The following is a 23,334-nucleotide window of genomic DNA, read 5'->3' as shown; positions in this document are numbered from 1 at the left end:
TCCCTCTCCTGATCTGTCTCTGAGCCTCTCACTTCTGTCCTCAGAGTGACACATCACAACAGGATCCAGCAGACATGGTCCAATGGCCGTCGGACCCTTTTTGCCCTGCTGTCTAAACTGGAAACTGTCAACACTACACAACAGTACATGAGAGACCTTAATACTGAATTAGCATTTAGCCTAGAATAACGAGGTCAAGTTTAAATCTTGCACTTTATGTTAATGTGTTATCAATATTCAGCACTGCTGAATTCGAGCTTCATTTCAGCCTTCAATGTCACTGAACATGGAAATTATGATGATGTTGCTTCCATTCCCCACTCGTAAAACCAATAAACAATGATAAGTGATGTGATATTGATAGCGACAAATGCTGCTTTAAGCTATTCTCCTCTGCTTTGTCTAATCTTCCACCCAAATCTGTCTGTGCCTCAGCCTCCACAAGATACCAGCATGTTTGTCAAAAATAACCCATTACACAGCGTTGAAACTGCAGGCTTAAAATTGCATTCCAATTCAGTTAAATTCAATTTTATTCATATAGCGCCAAATCACAATCAAATTCATCTCATGACACTTTACAAATAGAGCAGGTCTAGACCTCTTCATATTATTACAGAGACCCAACAGTTCCCACCATGAGCAAGCACTATGGTGACAGTGCCAAGGAAAAACTTCCTTTTAAGAGGCAGAAACCTCGAGCAGAACCAGACTCTAGGTGGGCGGTCATCTGCTTTGACCGGTTGGGTTTGACCATTTGACCTTAAATTCATGATGAAATAAAAAAAAAAAAGAGGCTGTCAAAGTCATAGAAAAAGGAAATCTGTGATGCTTTTCTAGAGGTAGTCAGCTATAAACATTTTTAGATTGCTTAACTAATGTTAATGTAGGCTCACTGTAGGTCAAGAGTGGGTGCACTGTGCAGTTGTATTATTAACAATAACAAAAAATATACATGCTGCATTATGTCAATATTTTATGCAACTGATGGCCTTCTTTGGAGCTGCCCTGATTAGTTGATCAGTGCAGTAGAATAAGTGTAAGTGGCAGACTAGACATATGTGTCTTGTTCTAAATTACGATTTTATGATTATAATCTTTAATGGCAGAGACTGAAAAAACTGTTTCAGGATTTTCAAGCCAAACTTATGATGTATATATTTTTTTAAAACATGTTCTCACTTGGTATTTTAGGATTGGGTGATGGTTAGGATGAACTAATGATGGTAACCAGTGCAACAATTTAAATAAATAACTAAATATAATCTAATAATACATTGTCTCTAATATTACTACACAGACCCCCTCAGTGCATCAGCCTCCACGACACCAATAAAAGAAATCTGCAAGGGCCAAGTTGGCTTCAAAGTGTATGTCTGTTTTATTATTATTTATTGCAAGGTTCATTTTATTGTTCGCAGTATATTGTCATATATTCAAGCCTGTGATGCCACAACCTTTCCTCTTGGGAAGTCGTTGGTAAAGACATTTGGTAAATTATATTTGGGTGTATTTTGTATTTTACTACATTTAGTAAAATATTTAAAAATTGAATTTATATTTCAGCAACAGCTTAAAGGTGTGGTGTTATGCTACTTAAAATCCATGTAACTGTATTTCATTATCATACCTTTGGTTCAGAGGACTGTAAAGACAGCTCTGCAGGAGACAAACCACTGAAAGCCAAAAGGCTGAGATTGCTGCTTTAAAATAATGGGTTGATATGATTATTGAGGAGCAAAATTTCCTCCAGGAGAGATTTACAGATGGCAAAGATGATTTGAGGAGATTATAAATTCATTAATTTACACATATGTTGATTGTGATGACCCAATTGCTGTTACTGTAAATAATTCCTTTGTTGTTTGTTTTGTGCAGCTCTTGCACTCAAACATTACAAGTTCAGACACCAACCTGTAATGCAGGCATCTGGACTTTTCCTCATCTACTGATTAATCTGATTCTGAAGCAGATACAGAATCATCTGAGGACAAGAAGTACAAAAAGAAGTTCCACTCCATGTCCAAGCCCAAAAAATGTCACACAAGAAAACAGGGATGTGAGGAAGTGTTGTCAGTCTTTCTTTGGACTGCAGTCCAAAATGAGGTTGCCTGAGCACTATGCTAGCAGAGACATGTTGGACCTTCCCCAGACAAATTCCAGTCATTTAAAAGTATCATAAAAGTCACATAACTGCAGAGGGCACTACCTAACATCTTCAAAACAATTGGAAAATTCATTTGTGATCACATGTTGTGACATCTCTCATGTTTTCTGGACCCAGTCGGCAGTGTTCATATCCAGTGTAATTTACCATCAAACCACTGAGTCAAATGCTACTGTGAAAAGTTAAATCTTTCCTTGTTTCACTGTAAGCGATGCTTAGCTTGCAAGGCTTTCCCCCCTCTACCGCTGCTGCTTCCTGGGGTGTTACAGTTTGAATCCTTTATATTCCCTCACAGTCAGTAACTCACCAAGAGCTTGCTAGGCCTGCCTTCTACAATTTTTCTAACTCTTTTCTTGATGTTACGCCAGCGGAGTCTACGATACAGTGCTTTATCCATCCAACTGGCTCACTTACCGTGAATAGGCTTAAGATGGTAATCCTGTTATCGGGGAATACTACTTGGCACAGACTCAGACCCCCACACACACACACAGGCACTCAGACACACAAAAACACTCGCGTAAGCACACAGGATGCAGCGTCTGAGGAGAGTGTGGGAGAGGAAGAGGGAAAACATGCAGAAATGACAAAGTGACAGAGAGAAAAAATAGAGTAGTGCGGGTTGATAATAGCAGCTTGAACCGATGAACAGAAACTGAGAGGTAATTGTTCCCAGTTTGCTTTACAAACAATGGCTACATTGAATGACTTAAAGTGACAAGATGTGGATGACATACTGTATAAGATAAACTTGCGCATGGAAATATCTATTTTAATTATCTGTCACCGGGAGGAGAGATGGAGGGACAGAACAAAGCAGTTGAGAGGAGAGGAAGAATAAACGGATGGTTAAAAGGGTAAGAGACTAGAGTGTGTAATAAATATCATTTCAAGCATCACTGCCTCAATGGACGTTACTTTGCTGATTCATGGCGTCAGGTGTTGGGAAGCTCAGGGAGTAAAGAGATGTGTGGGAACAGGTGCGTACAAGAGAGAGGGAAGAGAGTTGTTTTCTTCTTTCATCTGGAAATGAATGAAGAACATGTGGGTGAATAACGGGTAGGAGACAAGAAATCAGCTGAAAGAAGAGATGAGAATAGAGGAAAGGCACAAAAGAAGAAAGGGTGAAGCAGGGAAGGGAGAAAAGGGACACAAGAAAAGGTTAACAAGGGATGTAGACAAATTTGGGAGAAAATAACAACATGATTGATAAGAGAGAAAAGAAAAACAAAACAAAGATCGGACCAGGAAACATGAGAACATTTGAAAAAGCAAAAAATGACTGAGAAAACTGAGAGGGAGTGCAGAGCAGGCATTTAACAGAGCCAAGTGAGAGGAAAAATATGAGATGAATGTTTATTCATAATGTCAATCGAATGGCATTTTCATTATGTTAACTCCATTTATTAACGGCTGCCTGTTTAAATGTGTAATCAATAGCCTAGGAAATTGACAGGCCTACTTTAAGCAAGTAGCTGGACTCAATTATTGTCAATATGAGCATGATTGATTTTACATCAGTGAGCTCTTACACACGTTACTTAATGTAGCCGCCTGTATCTGAATAAAACCAAGCAACAGATGCCATCAGTCTCTCTTTTTATATATATATATATATATATATGTATGTATGTATGTATATATCAGTGTGAAACACCTTCCACCCCGCGGTGCAGAGATCACACGACACAAAGTTCAATAAAACTGACTCATTGATATTGAACACGCCATCCCTCTCTCTAACCTTGTCATACAATATGGATTCCTTCATCGCTCTTTCTGCCTCTGTAATATGAGACCAAGGCTGTGATGAGATTACAGGAAGCAGCGGAATCATCAGCATTTACGATAATGTCATGATCTTTGAAAAAAATATATGCTGTGTGCTCATGAAGTCATTGACACCTATGATGGTGCACTGTGTTTGTAAGCATAGATAGGATAATAACAGGTAATATGACTCTGAAGCTCAGCATGTTTTCCATTGCTTGTGCTTGAAAGATGCCTGATTTTTAAGCATATTCAGAAACTACTACTACTTACTTGCCTTCTCCCATGTGGAAAAAAAACAAAAACTTACATAATTCACATTTTTGGAGACATTTCAAGAGTTTGCTCAACATTTCCTTGACCATCAGATGGCCTGAGTCTGAGCGGAACAAACAGGGGCCGACAGAAACAGCAGACATCAGCAGCTCTCTCCAAACGGCCTGTGTGTCGACAGCCGCCAGCAGCAGTGTCAACCGCTACCTTACACGCTACACCCATGTTGGATGTGTTAGCTGTAATGAGCAGTGGCTAATTAGCACAAGCATGGCATGGGATAGCGGAATTTGAGCACTCACTTTTGTGTGTGTGTGTGTGTGTGTGTGTGTGTGTAGAGCAGATGATGTCATTGCTGAGTGGCCTGATGATGCCAGGATGCTGAGAAATGAAAAATGGAGGGAGGGAAGTGAAGACAGAGGCTGACAGATATCTATCTACCTTCAGGTGTACCGATACGTATCAGAAAACCAAGAGCCAGAGATTCAGCTACATTGATACACAACCACTGATGGTTCTGCATGTCAAAAAATTATCTTTCCAAGTCACTGTACTAGTTACTTTCTCTCTGCATTTATTTGCCTGCTTGTGTAAGTGTGTAAGTGTGTACAACCCAGCCAGCTCACTACTTTGGCACCACAAACCTCACTTGAAGAAGGCGACATGTGCGTGAACCATGAGAACCATTTTGCATTGAAAGTGTCCTAAAATTGCTGAATGATCTATAATAATTATCCAATAAAACAGGCTCCTTGGTGTTAGTGTTGCAAATCTCCTTTCAGTGTAAACTGCTGCAAATGGCTGCTTAAGATGACTTTAAGTAGCCACTTTATGAGCTCACTGTGAGTGCAGGGCCACCTTGTGAGAGCGAGCTAGCCACGTTACATTCCAATATAAACTATTCTGACACTGCAAGTTGTGTTCCCAAGGCAGATCATGTAAACTTTCTAAATTGCAGATAAAAACGTTTAATTCCAGGCTTCTCCATGTCTATCTATCTGTTGTCTGTCTATCTCTGTCTATTCAATTCAATATAGAGTCCACTTTTTTCCACCATTTCATTTAACTTTGTGAGCACAGACACACAGACATTTAGACATCATCTTTATTATTTTTAGCCTCAGAGAGGGGTCTGTCTGCAAAGTACAGTGCGTTACCACGGCAGCAGACACTCCAGAGACACTCAAACATACAGACAAGGTATAGAGGAGTCCAGTACAGAGTCGTACCCCTCGACTCATCACCAGCAATATTAGGTTTTTTTTTTGTTTGTTTTTGCCTTGAGATCTAATTTGTTCTCCTCTCTTTCAATGTCTCAAGTAGTCAAGGACGCAGATGGGAAGGCTCACTCACACACTCTCACAGACACTTCTGAAGTAGTTTGGTCCTGTTGTGTTTCTAGTTTCTATTCGAAACTAAAGTGTCAGGCAAAGAGATATGCACACACGGCACAAAAGCTACATTTTAAAATTGACTTCATCGAGTGTTGGATAAGTGATTGCAGTGGAAAGGTTGATTAGCCTGCTGAATTTATACCAACATTGCTTCATGAAGGCGCAGCAGCGATTCCACCTACTTTAAGCCAACAGTTTTATCTCGCCATATTTTGCTCTATCTACATATATAAAAAAATGCCTGTACAGCTTAAAGAGATAACCTTACAAAGCACTGAATACCAAATAATGTTTTTGAGTGCAGCACAACGGGTACACAACATATGTACTGTATAGCAGATGTTCTCTCTCTCCGTCTATTGGAAGCACACATTTATTTCCATCCGTCCTTGAGTTTGAACACTCTGTTGGTCAGTTATATAACAGTGAACACAATGAACACAATTCGCCAGCTCTTGACCCTGTCTGTTTTCTTTTACTCGTGGTCAGCATGTACTTTGCACAGTGCAAACCATCACCGGTGTTCCCCCAGTCTCTTTCTATTCTGTGTTCTCACTTTTTCTCTTTCTTCGTCTTTCACTTTCAACGTTCTACGTCTCCGGTTCTTATTTACATTCATATTCTCAAACACACATTTCGAGCATATGGCTGTGGGTGTAACGTATTGTGGTTTTATTTAAGGTGGGTTGAAGCTTGAGGTTTGAAAGGGAGTTGTATCATCAAAGAGATTCAGAGGTTGCCTCTCTCTCTCCCTGCTGTCTCTCTCTCTTTCTGAAATATGTCTTACTATAAATGTTACAGATTTTCATGTCTACAGATGCTTCATGTTCTTCTCGGTTTACTCCATCACCATATATCCCTGCCTCATCTCCTTTATCATGTCTCCCTTCTATTTTTATCCTCCCCACTGTTCCTTCTTCATTTTGCTGCCATGTTCGATATCAATCAGAGAAAACCTGGGCGATGAAAAATAGTTCAGCTGTAACCCTCTGCTTCCCACATGACCCCCCTCCTCTGCCCTGATCTTCGTTTTCTACTCGCCTTTTGCATCTTCTTTCTGCCCCTCCATCCAGTTAGGGGTCAGGCAGTGACCTTGTTTGCATCTAGGTCGTGTTCCCACTGAGTGCTTGTGCAGCCTCGTGCTGCCACCCGATCAGCCTTGCTTTCAGCCTCACTATCGATCGCCTTCCACTCACCCCTCAAGGACGGAAATCCAAACCCATATTCCAGACCGCAGCCCTCGTCTCCCTCCATCCATCCCTCCCTCCTCCCCAACGTCTTTCTTTTCTCTGCCTTTCCACTTTTCTCTTCTATGGCTCTCTCCACCTTTTCCTCTCTTATAGAATTCATCACACACACACACACACACACACACACGCACGCACGCGTGCCGGTCTCAAGGTTGCAATGACCAGCAGACCCATGAATAAATAATAAGGAGGTAGGAATCACTTTCAGAAAAACCATTTACTCTTCTATTGTGTTCTTGAAGAAGCCATGTGAGTGTATGTGTGTGTGTGTGTGTGTGTGTGTGTGTGTGTGTGTGTCTGCGTGTGTGAGTGAGTGTGTGTGTGTGTGTGTGTGTGTGAGTAACAAGAAAAGCTTTGTGAGTGAGGCTACAGTGCTTTGTTAACTAAAAGCCCGGCTGTCCCTGGAGTTAACTTGAGCGATGCTACAAGCACCTTCTCCGTGACCTCTAACACTAAGGTTTGTTCTTGTGTGTTACTGTACTTAATTGTCTTCCTTTAGTTCTTTGATGAGTCTTTAAATATTCAGAGAAGTAATCACTGTGCTCGACAGGAGGACAGTATAGGAGGAAATCATTGCATATCATTGCCTCACCCTGTTGCTTACAATCTTGAAACTCTATACTGTAATGCTTTAAATTCCTTCAAATGCTCTAATTTGTCATGACAAAGAGCAAAAAATACCTCAATTTGAACCAGCTGTTTTCTTTCTCTTTGCAAAAATATGCACACTATTTGGACTTTTCCCAAACCAGGCTGCTCCTTCAGGTGAACTAACTGTTTCTGACATGATGCATGGCTTGTTGCTGTTGGTCTGAAGTGTAGAAAAGATAGAGGAGAGAGAAAGCCTAAAAGAAATAGAGAAAGAGGCAAGAGATGAGAAAAAAAATAAAAGAGCTAGACAGGGAAAGGAATGAAAACAAAAAGATCAGTTTGGTGGAGAGAAATAAGACAACGACCAAAGAAGCACAGAGAGAACAAAGACATGTGAAGAGATCTGCGGTGAAGGATAGGAAGAGTGAGAAAGACAAAGCGATGGAGGCAGAGAAAGAGACACTATGAGGGGAAAAAAGACTGCAACAAAAAGAGGAAGAAAGAAAGACAGACAAAGACAGACAGACAGAGAGAGAAATGATTAGATTCCTCTCTCCTCTGTATGGATCAGGACGAGAGCTCCCTTTTCAATCCAATCAAGCTCAGGCAAAGGTAAACAATCAGTCTTGATATAGGATTGGATAAATCCTCAATCAGACTCATTCTCCGTAAAGCAGCTATTTATTGGGCTGGCCTCACATCGCTAAATTGGATCCTCCTTCTGAGGGAGGTGAAGAGAGAGAGAAAGAGTGAGAAAGTGGATGGGAAAGTCTGCATCAACTCAGGCCCTTGCGTTAAAAAATAATACTCACTTTAAAAGTCTTTCCCGGTAATACATCTAGAGTGAAAATGCAACAAAAAATCCACTGCCAATCAGAACTCATACATCATATTCCTATGATCTTAAATAGACCCATCAAAATGTGGGACACGAGCGGCTCTCTCCCAAAGCTAGAAACCAGATAAAAGATTCTGAACTGCTATGAAACGGCTTATCTGATTAATAAAAGATAAAGCTCTAATGTTCTTTAAAGACTCAGTGTGGTCTGCTCTGCAGTGGGTGTGTTTATCAGCAAATGTATTAAAAATGTTGTCGGCACAAATTTGTAAGTGTATTGTTTCTCTGAAGGGTGAATGCAGAGAGTGTTATGAGGACATTCAAGCTAAACTGGATACATCCATAAATGATAACAAAGCAGCCAGAAGACTTGAACATCTTGTCTGTCTGCCGAAACCTAGAGGCCAACACAAGCTTCTCAGTGAGGATGGAAAAAAAAGAAAAAAACATGCTTCACTTTGGTAGCTGTTCATCTGTTGTCTTTCTTTTTCGTCTTCGGGGGGTGAATCCACGAATTCTCCAAAGAATGAAGTCTTGTTCCAAACTAAGATGAAAACTACTCTTACACCATCATTGCTTGTATGAAAGTAAAACACCACAGCATCTTTTTTGAAAATGTTATGGCTGCAGTTTATTTAAATATTCCTCTACTTTGAAAATACTGACCAGTTTGCTTTGGGTAATAATCTTTTCACACCATTGCCGTGGGTATGCTGCATAGTGTTTTGGAATGATGGCTTCCATGCACAGGACATATTTGTCTGAGATTGCAGCTAATTGGCAAACAATTAAAAAAATGTCTCGAGCCTTTGAAACACTGCAGATTGAATACACTTGTACAGATGTAAATCAAATGCACAAGGCAGCCAATTACCACATACAAAGCATTCGGTCAGCAGCAAGGAACGCAAACTAACCACCTCATTTTGAATTATGAATATATGCTTTTCAGGCATGAATTGCTGTAAGCTCCTCTAGGTCAATGTCACGGATTACTTTTATCCCAAGGCCTCCTGAGCTTCATGGTTTGGGTATTTTGTTCGGAATGTGTAGCAAATAGCAGTAAAACACACACTGACATAAGAAAAAAAGGCTTTACGAGCTTTAATTTTTGCTCTAAAAGACAAAAACACACACACAATAAATCCGAAACACACAACTTTGTGCAACGACAGAATAGTCCATGTGTGTAAAGAAGAGGAGGTATGGAAAGCTGTTAGGATGGATGAAGGAGAGCTGGGGTGACAGGGATCAGATTATCAATACAGCCGACGGAGCGCAGTGGAAACTCTGTAAGCCCAATGGGACCAACTGCAGAATGCTGCAGTGTGCTACTCCAGCAGAACGCACTGGGACAGAGGTCAGCACGCTCACTTTACTTCTATTCTACTCTACTCTATTCTATTCTATGCTCACAGGCTGGGAAGACGGATGCTTATCTGACTTCTCTGGTTATTGTAGATGATTTTTCTTTTCTAATTTTTGACAGATTTGGACAATTTGTGTCCTTTTAGACAAGGGAGGACATGTGACAAAGGTCGGGCAGTCAAACTCTCATTGTGAGCATGCAACAGCTTCTAAAACCTACAATTTATAAAAATGAAAGCTCTACTTTTCTCCTCTATAATGTTAATGCATGCATGTGTTGTGCATGCGTGTACAACGTGCACATAGCAGTAATGCATACACTGCAAGTTGAGATAAACATACTAACACACACACACACACACACACACTAACACAGACATGATTATCTTGACTTTGAATCGTTCTTTCCTCTTTATCACAATAAGCATCACCATTTTTTCTCTTATCTCTTATCACTGTAATCTTTCTTCATTTCTCCGGTGTCTAATCTTCCATCACTCAATTTCTCTTTTATTGTCCTTACACTGTTTCATCCTGTTGTTATAATCTAATCTCTGCCTCTCCCCCGCTCTCTCCCCCTGCATGTGTATATGTATGCCACCTTCTACATGACCGCCCTCTAATACGTTTGTTTCTCATTGACTACACTGACACATGTTGTCGTCAATATGTGCTGCATTCAAGAATAACATTAAGAATTACAGCTTGTTGTTTGTTTGAGTCTATATTTACACATGTGATGACACAGTTCAGTTGTTGTTGTTTCATTGGCAGGTATAATTTCCAGGATGCTTAACTTACTAGGTTTCATATTTGATGCATTGTGGATGTAAGGAACAAGACTGTGGGCTATTTAACAGTTGAGAATTCACACAATGTCTAAATTTAGGAAGTGAAATGGGAATTAACAGAAATAATAATAATCTTTTTAAGGCTAGTTAGTATTGTTGGTTGCGTTCCTTACAGAAGTCAAAGTAATAAAATAATCTTGGTCGGCTTATTAGTTTTCTTTGGGGCTTTCTACAGCACCTACTGTAATTGTCTTCATCAACTGTCATGAAATCACATAATGACATCACATCACGTGAGACCTGAGCCAGTTTCATTCGCTTACCTTGAGATGTCATTGAAAGCTCAGAAAACAACAAGTAAGTGGACCTTGAGTTGAGATTATTTTGTCAATTATACAGAGGCCAGGGTCAAGAATGAATTTCTGTGTGCAAAATATATCCAGGTCATAATTTCAAAAATGTTCTTGCACACCATAAAGTCTAAGCAACAAGGACAATCTTGTTGTGGGCTTTTATGTAAAACCAAAGAATCCTGCACACTGTCCAGCACTTGAGCTCACTTTATTAAGATGGCGTTTCAGTCCTCAGACCTTCAACTGGCAAAATTCATACAGACAGAGGTTGTATGAATTTTGCCTGACAAAGGTCTGCCTGACGGAGGTCTGTATGAATTTTGCCTGATGGAGGTCTGAGGACTGAAACGTGTTGTTAAAAACCTGCAATGAGATTGTCATGTTGAACATGGATGATCCCTTCATCCGATCTGCCTTGAACCCTTTTACTAAGATATAATTCAGTTGATCTTTTTTCAAAATTGATCAAATTAGATGGATATATCCTCAAAGGCTATTTTAGACTTGTATTGGAAATCTTTCTTAAATTGTGAAACAATTTTGAGCTGACCCTAACATACATCAAGATGATAAGTTGATGATTTGAAGTCTCAACCTCAGTTTTCCTGTTCGAGGGTATAAAGCTAATGAAATGTTTTCACTACTGAAACTCTTTGTCTTGGTCTGTTATCTGTTTCTTTGTGCCTTTGTTTGTTAGTGTGTGTCTCCATACATTTCCTCACATACACACGAATGCAGGCACACACACACACTCACTCACCCAGTGTCTCTTTGCCAGAGGCAGTGTAAGTCTTCCTTGTGCACACACTATATACATTTTACATTCTGACAATGTGACCAATGTGATCATTATTCAAAATACACTGCCACCTCCGACCCAGAGAACAAGCAATCACTGACGCAATTTCCTACATCTTTGAACTGCTCCAGGGAAATGAACCTGTGTTTTTCAGAGTGCGTTTTTATAATGATTATTGTTCCAGTACCAGTGAAAATAAAAGTTTTATTACAAGTCGTCTCTGTTTGTTTTAGGGCACACAGCCTGTAAATGTGGTGTGCATCTGTGTTTGTGTGTGTGTGTGTGTGTGTGTGTGTGAATGAGAGCCAGGGAAAGATGGATGGATCAAATAAGAGAGAAATGACAGTTAGTATAGACAGGTCAGGTCAACAGTTCCATGTGTAATTAGATATTGCAGCTACGCACAAATGATTAGTTTGCATCTACATAGTCACACACACACACACACACACACACAGAGTCGGTACACACATAAACACAAACAGAAAAAAACGAGGCCTAGACACAGGCACTGTTTTATTCATGTTGATGTGATGCCAGTGGACATGCACCCGTGAGGAACACTGCTTTTCTCACCTCACACACTCCCACACAAATACACACAAAACACACAATCCCTCCGCAGTCACCTCAGTTCATTTTACATCTAGCTCTGTAAGCTCATACACACACGCACACACAGACCCTGGTCCAAAATGTTCTGCTGGAGTTCAACCCAGGAAACCAGATGTGTCCAGTGTTGGCTGCATCTACTGTTCTGTGTGTGTGTGTGTGTGTGCTTGTTTGAACATATGTCTGGCTGCTTGTTCATTTATGAGCGTGTGTTTGTGTGCACATGAACATATAGTATGTAAATATGTTTGTGTTTGTGCTTAAATGCTCTCATACATACAATATGTATTTATGAAAGAATAAAGGCCATGCTATTTTTTAACCCACTAATCGGCTGCACTCCAAACGCAGCATGTGCAGCTCAGTCTGAGCTGTTGTATAATAGCATTTGTTCTTCTTCACTTCTTTCCAATGTAGCTAAAAAAGGACAGAAGGAAATTCAGTTGTGCAGTGAAGTGGACAGCAAATAATTTCGTACTGTGATTTATCATATATTGTATTTACCTTAACACATATGACACTTCTTGTGCTATATTATTATAAATCATATGCTGAAGATTCAGTGATGCAGCTGCACAGTTAGCCTTGCTGAAAGGCAAACTGTGAGTAAATTGTAAGTAACTGTTTACAGCAGGCAGAGCACATTTAGCCTACCAGCTGTTCTGGGGAATTAAACCCATGACCTTTAAATTACAAGCATATTCTCTAAAGCCTGAGCTACTGCTGCAGTTATTCATTAAAACTATTTGTATAATGTTAAACCACATATACTGAATGCGTCACTAACAAACACAGAGGACTCAGGTAAGAACCAACTGATATTAATGTCCACTTGAGGACACTTAGTTAGTGCCACTATAAGGCAAATAAAAGGAGGAGATTGTGTGACTCAGCACAAACAGAAGCAGAGTGACACTATAAACAAGACTAATGGCTCATGGATATATCATATGATTTATGCCAGCCAGGGCAGGGTGTGTGTTGTAACTGATGCTAATCATAGGATATGTTCATGTCGCCTGCAGTCTTTTCAGTCACCAGCATGTTTTGCCCCCACATGCTTGCTTGCAAAATAGGCACACCATGCCAGTTTTCCAGATTTAGGGAGGTGTTCATGCATTATAACAACATCAACAGCTTGAGAAGACCTTGGGCTTTGCTATATTTGTGTCAGGAAAAATGGGACTCTTATGAAGATGAAGCTTGAGATATGCATTAATAATCCAGCAAAATTTAAGGTGGAGAGGTCTGCAAATTTGGAATTTATTAAAGCCAAAAGCAGCCACAAGTACTGATGGCTCATTGATTACACCATTGTCAGGGAGAGTACTCAACTGTGATTGGCTGGAGGATGGACGGGTTTTCTTTACTGACAGATACACTGCTCTGATGTAGCAGATTGATCACCTATATTAATATCCATCTAGAAAAAATTAACCAGCCATCTTGCTGTTGATTATATTCTATTTAGCAATTATACAATTTATTTGTGAAACCCCACCAAAGTTTTACTTGTATATTACAAATTATTATTAGAGGGCTTTATGACACAAGACTGAATAAAACATTTCATTAAATAATTTTAAAGTATATTAATATCTGTGTGTGTAATTTGACCGAACACTGGAAAAGCTTCATTCATCCATCCAACCATCAGTTGCCATGTTCATCTACTGTATAGAGATCACACATAGTGTAGGATGTTGGATTGCTGACAGTTTGTGTTCAGAGCCACTAGAAACACTATTGTACAAGTGTCCTTGAGCAAAACCCACCTGCTCACTCAGTGAAAGTCACTCTAGATAAAAGGCTTCAACATATATGTAAAACAGTCCATCAGCAGGTGGTTTGGGAGCTTACCTGTGGTCGTGGGTGTCCTTTAACAATACACTGAAGCACTAGTGTGTCTCCTTCTTTGATGGTGTAGATTCTCTCACTGATGTTATCATCCTTGACGTTACATGCTGCGCCTGAGTGCACGATCTGGGCGTTGGCTGGAGCTGTGAGTGAACGCATGGACACACACACATGCAGAGACAGGCATGTATCCATGCGGACATACACATAGACACACACACACACACACACACACACACACACACAGAGGGAGAGAAACCACATTACATATTTAGTAACATCTCTGCAGCATAAAAAAGGTCATTTCTTTTGTGGATGTATGTGTAATACTAGTGCTAGTATCGATGACTCAGATAAAGAAATATATCACATTACTCCTGCATCTGCATGAACAAGCCTTTTAGGAAAATGCTGGAGTGTTACATGTGTCGGTGTTTGATGAGAGGAGCAGACATTTATTGTAAAATTGACTATTTAAGAAGGTCAGAAGGCTGATTCTTCACTCTGGGACAGTGCTTTTGTCTTATACAGTATAGAGTGTGCGATAACAACAATCTTGCAAGTGCACGTCACACAGCACAAGATGGGTTTAATGAAGTCTTGGTTGAAATTGGTGTCAGACTGTGCGATATCAGTTTTGAGGCATGGCAGATGGTGCAATGAATGCCTTGTGAATCCTGGCACTAAGATGGAAAAAAAAACAGATGCAAGAAGAGATATGTCATCAACTGGCATCATCTATCATCATACATCAAAAGAACGTGCCAGGGAAGAAAGGGCAACATGAACGGTCAATTTTGCAAAGTGAGTTTGAGGTAAATGTGTTTTTAGTAGTTGCATTATGCTAACTAGTTGCTTATTAAACTTGGGTTGTAGCAACAGTCACATTGTGGTATTTTGTTCCGTTTGACGCAGCTCTCTGAAGCTCTGAATACGTCTGTGGACTTGTCTGTGTGATATGACGGCTTGATTCCACCGGCCGCAGCTGCGACACATTCCAGACGCCGGAGCTGATTGGGTTAGGGATGATTATTTTTTCATGATGGAACCTGCATCAAGCTACACGGAGTAGATCAAGCCCGACAGGAAGTCAGACACAGTAACAGCATAGAGCATTCTGTCAATTTTCAAAATAAAACACCCTGTGCAGACTCCCGATCGTACATCACATCACTACATCAACATTACATCATACCGGTGGCAGCAGGCCAGAAGTCAACCGGTCAGAGGACTTTTGACAACATGAACGATGAGAGATTCATCTTGGAAATGTAAGAACACAAGATCATATATGACACCATATGATATATATGATCCTTTTTATAAGGACAACACCAGAAAGGACAAGGCATGCAATTCAATTGCAAGAGTTTTTGGAGTGGACGGTGAGTATAACCTACTATTTAGCTAACGTACAAATATGTGATTTTTCCCAACTTAATGAATGTGACTTGTACATTCAAGCACTTGTAAGAGCCATTCAGTTGTTATCCATCTTGAAAAAATGACCAAATCAACAGAATCTGAGCAAGTTTACGAAACTGGGCAGGCAAAATGCTCTGCTTCTGCAATGCTCTCAGTGGGGTACGCAGCCGTGCAGAGGTTCTGAGCCACACCAGGTGGACCAGAAGGGTGAGACCACCTTTTTGGTTGACAAAAAATTGCACCACATTTCTCTCACGACACATCAACTTTCGCCAATGGGCAGTATTTACAAGATTTACACAGAGAAAATACCTGAGAACCAATCATTGGGTAGTAAAATGTAGTATTCATTTGGCTTAGGTAGAACAATATTTAGGTTCTACCAAAATCCTCATCAAAATCATCATATTGAAATTAAATAAACATATTGCCCATAGCTCCATACTCAGGTCTGACACTGAAGAAACAACAGGCTGTGAAGGCAACTGCAGAAATAACGGATGATAGATGCATGATGGGAGATCTACCATGTCTGCACAGCACTGACCCATAAGTAGGGCTGGCTTGCGTGCAAGTAGCCTCAGATGGCTTCACCTCCCCTATGATGAGGGGAGACAGGAGGGAGGAGGGGAGAGACAGACAGAGCGAGAGAAACAGCGGGTGAGGAGGAAAAGGCCAGAGAGGAGTGTGAAACCCCAGAGAGAGGCGTAGGGGACGGGGGAGTACAATGATGTGATTAGCATCGATTCACAGGGAGAACAAATTTTCACTGTGCTCTACAACTGTTATCATTGAACAGACAGGAAGGAAGTGGGCGGCCTGTTCACCTTAAACTTCAACTCGATCAGACATAACAACGCAGAGCGCGATCTTCTCCAGAAATCAAGTTCAAAATAAAGGAAGGCTCTGAATCTGTCGCTGCATGTTCTCCTATATGGAACAAGCTGGAGCTGTTAGTAGCTTAAGGTATTGGGACACAGCGAGTGTGCCTGTCCACTTACATTTGTTCATTTGAATGACATTTCCACTTTACTAGATAAGGATTTTTTTCTCTCTCGTGAAAGAAAAAAAAGACTGTAGGTCAGATTCAGGCTTGCAAATACTCACGTCGTTGCACACACTTAGCGACACACATAAACAGCTCTTGAAGCAGCTCTCTACATTTAAGAGGCTGCTTGTTAAGTTGTGTGTTTCCTGCTCTGTTGTCCCTCTCTATCCTTCGTCTTGACCTCAGTATCTCTCTCTGTCTCTGCAGCACATGGTGTCTGACTTACAGGGGAAGAAAAAAAAACGTGGAAAGAGTTCAAGTGCTCAAACCTAAAAACACATTCAGAAGTTGTAAATATGAGTTAGATTTCAAATGCTTCTCTCCAAGACATAAAAGATGGGATATTTCAACTGATTTAGTTCAGGCATTGAACAAAATAACCATAATTTCACTCATTTCCTGAGCATACCTGTTCCTTTACAGCAAACACTGACGCTTCAGATTTATACTTTCACACATGGGAGCTGCCCAGTATAATTGCAGTCTTTATCTACTGGACACTGAGCAGATCCAGTGGAGCAGTTGTGGGTTAAGTGCCTTGCTGAAGGGCACGTTGATAGCAGTTTGCCGTGGGATGGGAGGTCATGTCTTATTTGTATTCCCTGAGCTTTCTTTTGACCAGGCTAGACCTAGGCTTCCCTAGTACAAATCTCTACCAATCAACCAATTAAAACTTAACCCATGAAAGGATAAAAGTATTAAAAACATGTGGTAACAGAGCCGCGTTTCAGAGGTGTGCTGCGCTAACTCAGAAAGACGGAGACATGATATAAATGGTGAATAATTGTCTCTTTACAGCTTATTGGCGTGTCGGCACTAGTTTGACTCTCCGGAGAGGGAGGGAGGTCGGACAGAGCAGCTCCTCTCTCTGCTCTCGCCTCCGGCAGCTTGGCTGCTTCAACTGTCTGATCGACTAGAGAAAGGGAGGCTGAGAGAGAGGAGGAGGAAATAAAGGCAAGAGAGAGAGAGGAAGAAGAGAGAGAGGCAGGAGAGGGTGAGAAAAAAAATAGCAGAAAAGTACAGAGAGAGGGAAAAAACTATACAAAAAGAGAGAAGGCAAAAAACAAAGAGGGAGCAAAAAAAGCAAAGTTGAAGAAGAAACAAACTGTAGAGGCAAGGAGAGTCAGACAGAATGAAACTGAGAACAGGAAGTCCGGATGTTGAGACAAATTAATGTAACCAGAGATTTGATAAAGCAATTGAAAAGATATCAATTAGAAGGGGTACTTAATGTGAAAAAAAAAGGTAATAATCATAAGACTGAGAAAGAAGTAGGCAAATGTAGTCGGCCAAAGAAGAGAGACTGACAGGTAGGCCAGAGGGAGCATAGGCGAGGCTGCTCAACAGCGCGATGCATTCAAAAGCAAAACAAAGGAATGATGCAAACAAAGCAAGAGGGCTCAACCTGTTACTCTACAGAGACATCTCATACACAATATTCAGTGACGCAACATAGTATTTGACAATTTCTTTGGGTTCAATAGAGGTGTTGCATCCCACCGCCCCACGTGTTTATGATTGCTAAGATATACCCAGCATCCACTACTTTGTTGCTCGCAACGCAAAAGCAGCATCACAGATTAGATTACACATGTTACACATTGATTTAGCGATGAGTACTTTCATCAAAACTGCCATTTTTATCAACACTAGACGGATCTGTTTGAGCTGTGTAAAAATCTAACTCAGATGAGAGACATAAAATAGCTTACACTGAAAAATATTTTCATATGTGCATGTAATTTAACTTCTGGTAGGCTCCTGTGAAAGGGTCTATCAGGGTTCAGAATACACAACATTAAAATACATTTATGTCATGAAGAAATGAATGATCTATAGTTTTACCATCATTTTAAGGAAATCTGTTGATACTGCAACAACTGAGATTTGGGTTGTGATCCATTGTTGTATCATAAGTAGTACTTCAACAGCAAAAACACAAGATCCTGAAAAGGCAACACAATAGTACAGGAATCAATTGTCTTAACCAGGCCATAGGCTGTAGCAGAGAGAAAAAAAGTTATTAACACAAAAACTGGCATGGTGTTGTGTCCCGCTCAGAGGGACATCAATTCAGTTAGCGTGGAAGACGATCATCAGTCATAGAAAGCGGCTGTTTTGACAGCGATCTATCTGACTCCGACGATTCATCGATCAAAACTGTTCCGGGGGATGCTGATTGAAATTGTTGTCCATGCATTATTGGAAACTTTCGGAGACATTCAATGCGCATTAGTTGTAAGTGAAACATAACTATCGGCAAATGCCTCGTCTGATTAATTGATTCGTCACCGCCTGCCATGTTTGTTTTTGTTGAGGGGACAGGACATCTCTCACTGAAACTAATGATGAGACAGGAGAGCTGGTGTCAAACTGCAGTGACAGCTTGACAGAGTGCTGAGCAGTATGTGTACGGTAAGGAGTGAATGTGTGTGTGTGTGTGTGTGTGTGTGTGTGTGTGTGTGTGCTGTTGAAATGTGAGCGCACATACATGCATGTGTCGATGTCTGTGTGTTTCTATGTACACTATACTGTATCTTACCGGGGGAATTCCACAGAAGGTCACGAATCTTGTCGAACACGAAGTCACGCAGAGAATGATTGATATGCGTAGTTACGTTATGGGAGCTGCTCATGCATCCCGATGAGTTCTGTCTCAATTCACTTCATTCACAAGAGACCATTTAGATGCTTTGGCCCTTCCCCCCCAGTAGAAAGGAAAGGAAAGGAAAGTGGGAGGAGATAAGAGTAGTGGAGAGTGGGTACCCGAGAAAAAAGTCGCAGACTTTATTGATTAACTGCAATAGAGGGAAGTGTTCATCTGACCCAAAGAAACACTAATCACACACGCACGCAAGCACGCACACACACACACACACACACACACAGCATTATGACAAAAAAGTCTGGGTGACTCACATCGCCTCAGCATTTTATCAGGATTCTTCTCTGCAGACAGGGTGGAGAGAGATCAAATGGTTGATGTCGTGACCCCATCCTTTTCATTTTGGCTCGATTGGAGCTCTAGATATCAAAACACGTCTGAGACATTGATTTAACTTTTGACCTAACCGCTAAATGGCCACTAAAAGTGAAAGGACTAACCTTTAGTAACCTCTTTGGTGCTTTCAATCAACTGTAAATTGCTGATTCCCTGCTTAGACACTGATATAAACACATGCACACAATGAAAGAATAAATAGATATATATATATTTTTACTTCTTTTTTTCTGCACATCCTTCGTTGTTTTTCGGTGAATGTTAATAAAATCACCTAAATGTTTCCCTGTACCACTAAAGAGATACAGCTTTAAACCAGAGTTGTGTCTTCCAAAAAAAAATTTCATTGATGCTGAATTCAGTGGCAGGCTCCCAAACCCAGACTGTTCCGGGATAAACACTGCCTTGTGTCTTCTAATTTGATTCTGGTTTTGGAGCCATCTACATCTGAATATAATTTCCCTTTTGCCCTTTTTCCTTCAGGCAGATTCAAAGGTTAAAAAAGAAACAGGAGGAAATTACTGTTCTCCATTTGCATGGAAATTCTAATACTGAAGTCCGGTCACTTAACTTTACAATACATGGAGACAGATATTCAAACACAAGAACATTTTGTTTCCAATTACAAAGTGTCAAAAGCTATAATTCTGTGTTAGCTAACAGAGTTTGACAAATATGGAAACTCAAAAAATCTAATCAAAAAACATCTAAATATTGAATGTGTTTATTGTCCAAAACTGGTCTTGAGATCTGAAACAGAATTTAGGACGTGATCAATTTGACAACAAACTGCATGTTCACTTACGCTTACTGTACTTACTAATTTCTGTTTTTACCAAACAAATTTACTTTACTGATAAACCTACTGCAACATTGACATTTTTGTCAGACTTTGGACAACCTTTGTTTTAAAGGAATAGTTTGGCATTGGTCCGTATAAAAAATGACTTCTTGGAGTCCTGTCATCGCTGTGAGGTTGACAGGCAATCAGCGCAGATTCCAAGTAGTCACATAACTCCCCGTAAAAAACTACATCAGTCTTTTTTACACTTTGGTTTTTGTATGTATTAAACAAACAAGATATGACATTTGAGAGCTTTAGAGGTGCTTGTAGGCAGATTTTGTTCCCTAGTGCTCCGAAGGCCGATTTTGAAAATCTCCCTTCCTATCAAAATACAGAATGTTTCGGAACAATGAGCCGTCAGAAGAGTGGCATGGTACTGGACAGAGCCAGGCTAGCTGGTTCCCCCTGTTTCCAGTCTTTATGCTAAGCTAACCTAAAAGGATGCAGACCGTAGCTATTGTGTAAAAAACAGTAAAATGTTGTGGCTCTTTTGTCTGTCGAAAAGTGATACTAGTAAGAGGAAGGAAGCCGCCTGTGTGAAAAACACAGATATCACCTGATCACACACCATGCTGAGAGGTATTGATTAAATGACCACGGTGGAGGATGAGACAATAAACCAACGGTAGCATGTGAATTAATTACACACTCATACACACCAATCATCACCTCCCTGAGGGGAGCTTAATGCAAACAGAAGAAACATAGTGGCAGAGAAACAGTGATAAAACAGAAAGATGAGGAAAAAGAAAAGCAGAAGAGGAAAATCTTCTTTCCATGAGAAACATATTCAGTATGAGGAAACTCTATACGTCCAGTAATTCAGTATGTGTTCATTCTCTCCGCACATTTTTGTTATATTTTGTCTGCTTGTGCGAGTTTGTCAGTGTTTGTTGCATGAAAGTATCTACTTTGATGTGTGTGTTTGTGTGTATTTGCTTCATGTTCAAATTGGTCACAGTTTCCAATGCGGATGGGACAGTGTATCAGGCAGCCAACAGTACTGACTACACCCAGCCATACCCAACAACAAGGTACTTTATTTTATCCACACCAACAGAGGGCTTTTCAAGGATCATGAAATCGGCATGTCAGGGTATGTCTGATGGTGTGTGATACATACTGTGATACCCAGCGTACACCGTGTGTGTACCTGTGTTTGTCAGTGAGTGACCGTGTGTTTTCCACCACAATTACCGTAAGAGGGGAAAGAGATTGTGCGATCAACAAAAGTGTCAGATGACAGCAGAAGCTAATAAAGGGGGATCATTGGAGAGCAGAGGGTAGATTGGAAGGGCAGGGAGGTGGAGAAACAAAAAAAAACTGTAATGGAAAAGAGCAGCAGTTTCCTTGCAGCACTGCAGGCTTTATATCCAAGGACAGTGAATCTTCTCTTTGAAATATTGTTCAATATAGATTATTGGCAGGCACAGGGCAGACAATCCTTGAGAAAAGGGAGGAAAGGTGAAAATTAAAAAGATCTCCACTTTGTCCAGCCAGTTTCTCTAGAAATAACTGAGCTTCTTTTAACATCAATGTGAGATTTTGTCTATGTGCTAATACTTTTTCGGCATACTTTTCCGGAGAAGGACCTCACCATGACACTAACGTAAAAATATGTTTTCCGTTTTTTCCTTTTGGTTTTTGCTCTAAAAAGGTCCCAAATCAAATCCAGAAATATTATTTGATAATTTAGCTAAAACAGTGAAGATGAAGGTAGTTCTAATTAGGTTTGCAAATCCCCGAGTTATTATGTCAAACATACACGGGTCTGAGGTCATACCAAGGTACCAATGTACCAAGGCCACATAAGCAGGTACATTTAAGATGTGAATAAAATGATAGCAGCTTTGTGCAATGTAGACAGAAAGAGGTGAAAAATAACAGAGAGGGAGAGAAAAGAAAACAAGTCAGAGGTGGGGGATTAGGGGTTCCATCTGTTGTGAGGACTGGAGTGATGTGAAGTGATCTGGGGTTTGTAGAGCGCGGTCAAACATGACTCGTACTCCTCCAAAAGAGTGTGTTTGCCGCACTTGAGCTTTCCCAGGATGAAAAGATAAAGAGGAGACAGAGGAGAGAGGGAGAGTTCTGACAAAGAGATGAAAACCGCTTAGATCTTTGGCACAGACGGACAGAGGGGGAGACGAGAGGAGACCAAGGAGTGGGAGGGGGGAGGGAAGGAGGGAAGGATGGAGAAGAGGAGGAAATAAAGAGAAACATGTGACTGGCATTCTCTTGGTTAGAGCTCCATTCACAAAGCCTGTCGTACCCGATTTTCAGTGTTGAAATTGACAGGCCGAGAAACAGGAGAGAAGAGAAAACGTAGACAGATGCTTCTGCATGCAAAATCATTTTTTTGGTAACTACTAATCATCACCTGACCAAGTAGGGCTTAGTAGGCCTTAGAAGATAAAAAGCATCAGATACAAGTGTACTCTGAATTTGTTGATGAATAAGGACCTGGTATTAATAAGATTTTGGTTTAGCTGGTAGATTTCCATTTTTTCCCTGTCAATTCAGAGCAGATACATTTCCAGGACCGAATTAAAGTAGACTAATAGTTATTACAGGACCTCTGTAACACTAACGGCCAGTTGCAGTTGTTAGAGAGATGCTAACATCAGCAACATTATTCACCTTGTTACATCCAAGTGATTCAAGCAGCAAAATAACATAACTGACAATAACATATAGGCTACACATGGCCGTGAGCTGTGTGTAGTCTGGGGCTGCAACTAACAAGTATTTAAACTCAGTCCATGTGACTTTGTTGTTTTTTTCAATTATTTGATTGGCAGGTAGGTGTATAAAATATCCCACAATTGTGAAAAATTACTACTTTCCACTTTTCAGTCGGTTGGTTGATCGGTTGATCCGCCAGTTTGATCCAGAAAACTGAAATATCGCAACAACTATTGGATGGATTACCATGAAATTTAAACATTCATGGTCC

The 23,334-nt window shown here is 40.5% G+C and overlaps 1 protein-coding gene across 1 annotated transcript in view; it reads right to left on the bottom strand.

Moving 5' to 3' along the window:
• Positions 1 to 23,334, bottom strand: part of LOC139284278 (MAM domain-containing glycosylphosphatidylinositol anchor protein 1) — a 154,288-nt gene that overhangs the window by 99,008 nt on the left and 31,946 nt on the right. The window contains exon 2 of the mRNA XM_070904497.1: positions 14,067 to 14,206. Coding sequence (XP_070760598.1) covers positions 14,067 to 14,206 — 140 coding nt within the window. The remainder of the gene's footprint in view (positions 1 to 14,066; positions 14,207 to 23,334) is intronic.

The sequence above is a fragment of the Enoplosus armatus genome, chromosome 1 (assembly GCF_043641665.1).
Source record: "Enoplosus armatus isolate fEnoArm2 chromosome 1, fEnoArm2.hap1, whole genome shotgun sequence".
In the NCBI taxonomy this organism is placed as follows: Eukaryota; Metazoa; Chordata; class Actinopteri; order Centrarchiformes; family Enoplosidae; genus Enoplosus; species Enoplosus armatus.
The sequence above is the reverse complement of the archived record's forward strand: the minus strand, read 5'-3'. Positions and strand labels throughout refer to the sequence as shown.